General features: G+C 34.1%; 1 protein-coding gene across 2 annotated transcripts; it reads left to right on the forward strand.

Moving 5' to 3' along the window:
• LOC127862509 (uncharacterized) lies at window positions 1–9,658 on the forward strand. Of its 2 annotated transcripts, XM_052401661.1 has the most exons (11): window positions 1–253; window positions 489–1,198; window positions 2,120–2,656; window positions 2,952–3,128; window positions 3,952–4,119; window positions 4,359–4,522; window positions 5,054–5,135; window positions 5,561–5,705; window positions 5,966–6,164; window positions 6,340–6,460; window positions 7,793–9,658. In XM_052401661.1, exons 2-11 carry the CDS (start codon window positions 1,183–1,185, stop codon window positions 7,963–7,965), a joined length of 1,782 nt encoding a protein of 593 aa, XP_052257621.1. In that variant the 5' UTR covers window positions 1–253; window positions 489–1,182; the 3' UTR covers window positions 7,966–9,658. The 2 variants fall into 2 exon arrangements, with proteins under 2 accessions (XP_052257621.1, XP_052257623.1); XM_052401663.1 differs by lacking the exon at window positions 1–253 and having other exon boundaries at window positions 442–1,198.
• The last annotated feature ends 742 nt before the right edge of the window (window positions 9,659–10,400 follow it).

Here is a 10,400-nt window from a genome sequence, read left to right on the forward strand (position 1 = left end):
GGTTGATTAAATCGATGTTATATTTCAAAGCCACTATCTTTAAGTAGGCATAGTCAATTGTTATTAGAATTGTAGTTGTAGTATTAGTAGTGTTTAACCACTATTGTTATACTTCATGCTAACACCGTTTATGCGCACGAGCACTTGTTGATAATCCTTTTCGCGCCACTGTCCAAAAGCGGTAGCGACGGTCAGATAGCTAGACGCCATTTGAATGTGCTGATTTAGCAGTTGTTTATAAATACATCTGCAGGTATTTTATGTTATTATTATTATTATTATCATTACTATTATTATTATTATTATGTTTATTATTATTATTATTATTATTATTATTATTATATTGAAATAATATTGTATTGTTAAACATGTCGATGCGGTTGTATTGATTGCATTGTTATATGTTTGCTATATTGAAATGATTTATCATCTATTCTTTAACATAAATCCATTTATCTTCATATTATAATGTAATGCTATTGTTGCAGATTAATTCATATGTATTTGTCTGCACGGGGAAATTACACTTAGAAACATCAACCGTTGTTGGTATTATTCTCCACCCACTACGGCTGGCGAGGCCGGCAACAAATATTGACACCATCATCAAAATGTCAAGTCTCGCCGTTATATTAATCTAAGCCTCGCCTGATATATTGCAAAACGATGGGACAGTAACCTGTTTTTCTCTATATAATACCCATAAATCAATTATCTCCTTTATATATTTAAAATGAATCGAACTGGTTTATGCGCGTTCTGTATTAATAAGAGAGCATGAGTTCTTCGTGTTGTTACTAAAATGATATCCAAAATCAATTATCATGAACGGTTCGAGTAGTCGATAATCAAAGTCAGCTTTTGGTTTACATTCGTCATTTAGTGAACTACCTGTAAATTATTACTGAAGACATCTTCAATCAACAACACACTGTAATTGAACTCGTTTTCAATGTCACTGCATTCGTTTTATTTGCAGGTCCTGACCTCTATGGCACCCATTTCTTCGTCGGATTCTTGCGAAATGAGCCGATAATAGGGGCGTCGTCCTTGAAATTAAATGTGCAAATCATTCCACGATACGCCGTTCGAACCGACATTACTATCACGACTGCGCAAGGTTCTCAGAGTTATAACGTTAGTGACAGATCACCTTTAAAGGTCTCTTTCGATAGCACCTTTATGGGGAATTCGGCAGGTAATGCTAACAGTAGTCATGATTTGAAGTCTTATCCTGATTTAGACCTTTATTTATATATTGTACACTGTTATGCACATTTCCTACCAATATGCCCGGATAACCGAATTCTGATTCTAAAATAATAAGGAAGAAGAATTGCGAATCGCACATAATATAAATCGAGTGTAAATCGTAAAACTAGTGTATCTCGTATGGAAATGTTTAGCGGATACAACAGTTTCAAAGTAACCTAATGAAATCAATACGTTTATTTGTTATTTGACAGCGCAAGAGGGTTTATAGTTAAAGGGTTCTCATTGTAAATAATTTAGTATCACATTGCATTCTTTGCAGTAGTATATTTTATTTGATATATTTTGTACACATACTTATTGTTGTTTCTTATTGTCCCTTATCATGATATATTAACGAAAGATCTTTGAATATATCTTTCTATTGACATTCAAGCATGTTTAAGCATAAAGCTTTTTATCAGTCATCGTTGCGGTATTGCAATTACGCTCTCTCTTTAAAATATGCAATAAATTCCACTCTTTAAACGATATCGACAGTTGAGATTTGTTTATAAAACTTATAAAGTACAACGCATAAGTGCAGTATTTAAATACAATATAATTCAACTGTTAACAAAAAACGAACGAAAATACCTGAGTTGTCATTTATTTAGAAATATAGCATGATTTAATGTTGTTTCAATCATAATGTGGAACCCATATCTAAATGTATGTTATGGAAATGTGTTTCTGTATTTCCGTGCTATTCCCTTTTTACCAAGAAGCTGTGTATATATTTATGCATATACTCTCATTTAAAGTTGTATTGAAACAGTAATAAAAGTTATGTCCACGCATAATAAATAGACTATCACAAAGTACGAACATTATGAAATTAACAGAATTGTTACACATATTCAAACAGATGGCAAGCTTTCAATAGACACCTTAGGTATAGAGATCTATACCTTCGACAGAGAAGTCTCCGTGGTGGTTTGCAATCAAGAAACGGGCTCTAGTGGCTGCTACTCTGCCTTGCCTGTTGATGTAACTGGTACAGAATACTATACCGTGTCCATGCCATGGGAAAACGAAACTTCAGCGTTCATGGTAATCGCACAAAGAGACGCCACTCAAGTTAATATTACGATCCCAAGCGCCAGTGGGCATGTAGTAGATTCATTTAACGCTGGGAGCACGTTTAGTGTTACGCTGGATAAACGAAGAACCGTTTATGTGTCACAACTCGTAGCTGATGAAAACAATGCCCATGTTTGTGGTTACCGTATTGTTTCGTCGAAACCAGTATCAGTGATATCAGGAAACGTGAACTATGAAACGGACCACATGGTGGACCAAATACCGCCGGTGGAAAAATTTGGTGATCATTACGTGCTCGCACCCGCCATTCCTAGGGATGACACAAGATCAACAAAATATATCATACAAGCCATTAACACAGGTGAGTGAATTAAAAACGTAACGTGAACACTCATTCGGAGATATGTTAACTCACATTTAAGAGATTAAACCATCTTCTTGTTCAGAAATTGTTCTTAATTTCCATGACGTATAAAAGCACGGAATTTTTGAACGGTGATTACTGTCATTATACGCATCGTACAACACATACACAAAACATTTGTTCGTGTGTAATTACTTAAATATAAACTATTCGATTCAATGGAAATTCTGCTGAACGTTCGTTGGGCTAATAACCGCTTCATTTGTTTAACTTTGTAAGCTTCTGATTGCAGGGACAACAGAAGTCAAGTTCTACACGTCCTCGTCACCTCTTAATTCAACTACGTACAACATTAGTACAGCCCAAAATCCACCGTTGATTCTCGAAGTACAGAGCTCATCCCCTGGCGAGTTAACATCCGATAAACCCATATTTGTTACGCAGGTCGTAGCAAACAATCTGCCTAAAGGTAGCTTCTTAAATACCCTTCTTTGTTCTAATACTGTCAATGAATACTCTGATGTTCTTTATCAAATTTTCAAGTATCATTTAAACATCTTTAATACAAAGAGCATAACGCTAAGTACAAGACTTAAGGCCATTACCTCTTTAAATCCTTAAGGCAGATTCAGATTCACGGTCCTTGAATTCTGAAAAGAAATAAATGTAAATTATGGTTTAATGAAGTTTTATCGGAATCATATAACAAATGTCCAGAGTTATGCTCCCCACAAGAAGAATGACAGGGTGTAAGTGGTCATCTATATACCCATACTAAAGTGACAACATTTGGTTTCCAAAAGATTTACTTATAACTCACAAAAGACATTATAAATGCATAACTACAAGCTAATTGCTGATAAGGACATATGCAGGAAACGACGGACCAATTAAGAAATATGTTTAATTAATCGATTCTTATCGGATGAAAAACCTTGATTTGAAGTTGTAATGCGTAGGATTAAACCACGAAGGCGTTTGTGCCAAACCATAAAATAAAAAAGAGGTCTCACTGGCTGATAAACAGCAATGACGTGAAAATGACTATGATATCAACACAGCTGACACCTAATTTAGCAATGACAATACGATATTTTGACTGTATTGCGCTCAGGATCGGGGCGTCTTTTTGCATTGTCTACTAGTATGCGGTAGTAAAGGAAATTATGTTTGTTTTTTCATTTCCCTACTGTTTAATGAAGAATGATTTTTATCCAATAAACATAAAAACATAAAGATAAATCTATGATAAGCAGTGTTATGATAATGCCAAATAATATTTTTTCTAACAGGTGTCCAACACGCTATGGTCGTTTTACCTTCAATACAGCAATGGTCATCGACATACGTAATCAATTCGCCAATGACATCTTACAGCTTGGGTGTAGTTTACCATAACAGTTCAAACATCTACGTATCCTCGCAGTTAATTATCCCTCTCATTGTTAAAGAGGTGAACGGTACGTATCGCACTTAATATATCAGATGAACAATGTTAGAAAAAGGCTTACTGCACAAAATGAAGTTATCAATACAAAATGTTACACAAGAAAACGAGGTCAGTTGGTATTTCTAACCTTGACGAAGTGCGTTACCATTCCTTGTCATTATAAACTTTTAACAAACTACAAATGTGTATTTGGATCAGACGACTTTATCGAGTATGTCATAAAATTGTGTGACTAACATCTGTATTCAGGACAAGGTAGATACAAGTTCGCAAATATTCAAATACCACCTCAACAAGTGCTACGAATACTGTCCTGTGATAGTCCATGTCTGTTCATTGCGTATACATGGTCGAACCTCAATGACGGTGCTGCTTTGGTTTTACCGGGGACCCGATATTCAAACTTCGACTATGTAAGTGCTTATTTATTTCAGAAATAAAGACAGCCAGTTCCATGTAATGACACATGTGTACTTCATTAATAATCTTATTATTACAAGGAGAAAACAACCCTCATTTCTAGCGTCTTGTTACTGGTTGAACGATACATTTGTTTTACAAATTAAGATTTCCTTAATAAATTCATGAAACATGTTGTCATTTTCTTTTGCATTTCTGGAGATTACTTTATCTGTTATGCATACAGCAAGAGGTTATCATAGTTTAAATGCATGTTTTAAACATAATTCATTTAAAAATAACTAACTGTGTTTTGTGCGCTTTATGCCTCTCCAGCCATTGATGTATTTTGAAATAACAAATATAACTTGTTCCGGCTATGATTTGCGCAAAAGTAATAAGTGACTTCCTTTAAGGTCTTTGTCACTTGTTAAGGTTACTGTTATGGACATACTTCTGAGCGAAAGCGAAATATTTATATGGGGATAATTATACCTTCAAGTTAAACGGGTTGTTCTTGTTATTTACTTATTTTAACTATTCAGTGCGAGCCAGTTGGTCTTCGCGGTGATTTGATGGACAACGACTGCGATGGTTACATTGACGAAGAAATAGTGGATGGTGTGGGTAAGATTATTTATGTTTATCATTGGGTTTTATGTCGCTACTGATTATTATACTTAAATAATAATAAAAACCTCATACAACAATTGCATCAAACGTTGTTTGAAGTAAGACCTCGTGATGAAAATGCTTCATCAATAACTTCTCTTATTTTGGTACTTGTCTCTGCAATACACAAAATATGCATTATTCAATGGTGTAACCCAATTTTACACTTTTGTAGAAACTCTGACTATTAAGCAAATATATGTTATTATGGTATGTATTCATTTTTTATTTTAACATATGATATTAGCAAAACAACATATACAGTATCTACATAATTTACAATAGTATGATGTTGTAGCTGGATAATTGCAATTTTATTAATGTGTATCTATATCGTTAAAATTAACTTCGTATTTACAAACCAACAATTGGTTCCGTAGATAATGACAAAGATGGACTAATTGATGAAGACGCCATCGGTCATGCAAAAGAGAATCTGGCAGCTGTAGCCATCCGTCCCATCAACTGCAAAGTGTCAGGGGACAGCACCTTTAACGTGTTTCAACAAATAACAGGATCGAATGGGTAAACGTTCGCGTTTGTTTTATATAACTACCGCAACACCATTTCAATGTGATTTGGTTGATTAAAAACATAAAAGTTTATGATATCAGATTAAAACTTGTATGTTTTGTATATTGTTTTTTTTTTGGAAAACGGTATTATTACCGGCCTTGGACTTAATAAACGAATTATCTGCTAGGGACAAAAAATTGAAAGCAATTACTAAGTTGTCTTGTAACAAAAATAATCTTTATCAACACTGTGTTTTGTACACATTTTAGTTGCATCATACCAGATCAGCCTTTTTTGCCAGCCAAAAACTTCACACCTGTGACGGGAAGCAACATTGGCAATGGTACTCAAACAAAGATTCTCTACAGCGGTGTTTTTGAAATCTCCATGTTCATTGATAAAGCCCAACTGTTCTTCATGTGTGATATTGGCCACTATTGTTTGAGTGCTTTGGATACATCGTGTACGGTACGAGAAACGTTAAACTTTATGATATACTATATTTGGTTAATGTTCATTACAAATGTACGACTCGATTGTAGTCGTAATGTTGTATGACATCGTTATCAATAACACTAAACAACTCTTTGTATATACATGGAGATTTTGTCTCATGTGTATTATACTTCTAAATTTTTTCCAGACATCCATATGTACACCTAGCAAGAAAAGGTCAGTTGAGGACGAGAACTTGGATAATATTACAGTTGGTGTTTTCGTATTTCCTTACAACGCCCAGTCATCGCAGTGGAACATCTCATCTGGTAGTGTTACCTTTTACAGAGCCATGTTTGCATTTGGTGTCAATGCTTTAAAAAATCAAACATATCTGACATAAAGTCGTTTGATTTTATTAAACTACTGATTTAAAGTCATATCATTGGTAACTTGCAACTGATTTTCTACCGAAACCAACAATTAACATCGATATAATATAACATTTCTTCCATAGTGTTCTGCGACAATAAATACTGTATTAAGATAAGAATACTGAAACTGCAAAGGCATCAAAGGGAGAGAAGCGCACACAGAGAAACTGTTTAAATATGTCTCAGCTCTTCGATGAATGTTACTTTAAGAAAACAACATATACATTTGTGTAACAAATCTATCATGTCTGTGAAAAACGTTTTAATAAGTTTAAACCTATTTATTTTAGCTCGATTGCATAGAAAGTAATTCCTACTTATTTGAGTCCGTTCGTTTCCTGGGCCTAGAACCAGTACTTGGTGTCGAAAGAACGCTCCCACAGCGGGGATCGAATCCGTGACCTCCCGGTCGCTAGGCGGACACCATATCCATTACACCACGGCGACCTCAAACGTTTTAATAGTTACATTAGTCTTAAAAGGTCGCCGTGGTTTTATGGATATGGTGTCCGCCTAGCGACCGGGAGGTCACGGGTTCGATCCCCACCGTGGGAGCGTTCTTTAGATCTCCCCCAAAGACACCAAGTACTGGTTCTAGGCCCAGGTAACGGACTCGAGAGCGTTTATATAAGCCCTAGGCTTTCGATGCAATCGAGCTAAAATAAATAGGTTTAAACTAATAGTTTCAATACAGACAGTGTCTTGTAATAATAATGTATATGTGTTATTGTAGTAAAAGTGCGTCTGTGTACGTTCGTTTTCAACTATCATTAAGCTAAAAATCATGTATGCACATAAATAATTATTATCCAGTGCACTTGGAATTTTCCTATATTTCCATCGCACCTAGAAGACAATTTAGTTGCGTTGCGAGGGAAGGTCGAGATACAAGAGACATCCCCTTCAAGAGACAATATTAGGTCTTATTGTGCCCTTTTAGAAAGTCATAGTACACTCCCCTTCCATTTAACGTCTCATGAGAACGACAAGCTAGTAAGTTTGGGTTGATCGGTGGATTTATTCTGCCATCCATAAGTTCGTGTACCAAACGAAAACCAATCTACTCAGTCCTGATAATGATCACGATTTTTGAAATATTGTATCTTTCATAACGCAATGCATGTCATAGTATACATGCTCTCCAATGTGCGAAAAGTACAACAAATGCAACACACAGAGAGTGTGAATGTTTTCACGTCTTATTGATACATTTGTAATCCGTTTCAGGAAACACAGACACGCTCTCGAGTTTGGAGGTCTGTATAAAGAATGATGCCATCATTTTGATCACGACCTTGCCTTTGGCGCTGGCGGCATTGTGTTGCTGTTTAGCCGTGTTCGTGTGTATGCTATACAGAAAACAATTAAAACGGAATGCAAGCGATGCACCGAAATACTGACCGCTCCGTTGAAAAGATAACTCTGAGCCGAGATACATCTTTTTTAAGCATTCAGTTGCATCACTTAACTGTTTTGTTTTAAAGAAATTGCTAAATGTACCGGAGTACACTTTGTTTCACTTTTAATGCACAGCATACAATATGTATACTATTCAAAAAGCATTATAGGCTTTAATATCTGACATTTTTCAGTTTTATCATATGAACGAACGATTTCTCAAAATTAAATGTTAATGGTTTAGATCATTATGTTTTAAATCGAACTCAGTTATTAAAATCAAGCAAACGGGCGTCCGGTGGAATTATTGTTTACATTCGAAATGTACTCACTAGCAAAGAAACTTTAGTATTTACAAGCGAAGATGACATTCTTTGTATTAAAATATCTGCATCTAAATTTTTTTGACAACATGACTTGTATATATTCTTATGCTACGTTATACCAGAGATTGAATGCACCTTATATACAGATTTAAGATGTAAATATATACCTTCATATTACAGAAACAGACCATATATGCAAACATTTATAGAATTAATGTCTTCCGATAGTAATTCTGTGTTAAGAAAACTAAGTGTTTTGTCCAAGCCGCTTTTTTAGTTAGATCAGCGAACATGTATGCGCCAATTTGATGTATTTTTCCCATTAACTAGCTGAACAATGTAAATTGCTGCTGTTTTTGATTTTGTATGTGAATGAAATCCTGTATAATGAGTATTTTTGTGTGTGTTCTTGTTTACGCCTTCTTAGTTTTGTTTTTTGAGTAAATGTGTGTTAGAAATGAACTACTTATGCATTGATAAGTAGGATTACTCTTCTTAAATTTAACGTATTTCATCTATGTATGCTGCCAACTATTTGATTTAGCTGTATAATCAGTATTTTGTTTGATTTCTTGTTTAACTCTCTTTAGGTCTTGTTTGTAGTGTAAATGTACGTTAATATTAATGCAATATGTATTGATCAGTATGAGAACTCCTCTTAAATATTATTATTACGGTTAATATGTATTTCCTGCTGTAAACTATTGACACTACTTATGTAATTATTATTGACAAAGTTGTGTAACCTCGCTTAGTCATAATTTCATGTGCTTGTTATAATCATGTTTATATTTCTGTAGTTATTATATTGCTTGTACTAAAATATGTCCACATGAGACATTGGCCTTCTGGAAATGCTGTAAATAAAATCTTATCTAAATATAATCTTATCTATAACACACCTGTACACATTGACATCAACTTACTTGTTTTGTAGTATATTAAAGAACTCCGCGCGCGGCTCTTTAATTTCAGTTAAATAATAAATATATCAAACAAAAAAGAACGTTTATTTACAATTAAGTAGAGATTACTCGTTTTATTTTATTTATGTGAACATGATTTTGATTGGTACAAATATAAAGGTTTGAACACAATGAAACAAGATCATCAAGATCATCAGCTTAAGGTTACTTTACCTTGTCTGTAATTAGGAAGTGAAATGCATTGGTGTACACGCACTGTTGCTTTTAATAGTTAAATAATTAAATTATTAGTATCGAATGGGCTAAATATAAGATGAAATGTACATATGTACATGAACTATAACTGTTTTATCAAAGAAACGTTTGTTTCGTATGTTTAATAAGAACTTTATAATTCGGATGTAGCTTTTTCTTATAAGCCGCTACTTCTCAAACAACGTACTGTATCTATTTAATAAAGTATTTAATGACTTATATTTGTCTGCAACCCTAATTAAGACATGATTATATGGCTTTGGATGAATAAAAGAAGGATGCACAATATGTGTTTTTCTTCCTCTTGTTAAGTGCCTATATATCTTTCTAAATATTTAACATGTTTGTCATAAAATCATCGAGCGTGTAAAACATCTCATCTGGTAGTGTGACCTTTTATAGAACCATGTTTGCATTTGATGTAATGCTTTGAAAGATAATACATATCTGACAAATAATCGTATGATTTTATTCAACTATTGCTAATTTGCAAGCGATTATCTGCCAAAACCAACAATTATCATCGATATAATTTAACATTTCTTCTACATTGTACTGCGATAATAAATACTGTATACAGATACGAATACTGAAACTGCATAGGCATCACAGGTAGAGAAGCGCACGTACAGAAACTGTTTAAATATGTCTCAGCGTTGTCCTTATATATATGTCTTAGCGAAGATGCACATAAGGTACGTATTTGTGCATTCGAGTATCAAATATTTGTTATGTAAATGACAATGCTGTATGATATAAAAACGCGTACGTGTATTTGAACATTTAGTCATACTGGACAAGCATACATGTATTTGTTGAGTCCTCTTTAAAGAAAAATCTTTACGTATATTTATGTATGACAAAAAGTCTCCCCTTCAAAAAATATCACAATTCAAGAGTAACGCGTGTGTAAATATTCTTCGGTGATAA

Source organism: Dreissena polymorpha, chromosome 16, assembly GCF_020536995.1.
Source record: "Dreissena polymorpha isolate Duluth1 chromosome 16, UMN_Dpol_1.0, whole genome shotgun sequence".
In the NCBI taxonomy this organism is placed as follows: Eukaryota; Metazoa; Mollusca; class Bivalvia; order Myida; family Dreissenidae; genus Dreissena; species Dreissena polymorpha.

What these genes read in the sequence shown, in the direction of transcription:
- LOC127862509 (XM_052401661.1), top strand. An exon ending in CAAATAACAGGATCGAATGG is followed by an intron (nt 5,706 to 5,965) that starts GTAAACGTTCGC and finishes TACACATTTTAG; the next exon opens with TTGCATCATACCAGATCAGC. An exon ending in CTTTGGATACATCGTGTACG is followed by an intron (nt 6,165 to 6,339) that starts GTACGAGAAACG and finishes AATTTTTTCCAG; the next exon opens with ACATCCATATGTACACCTAG.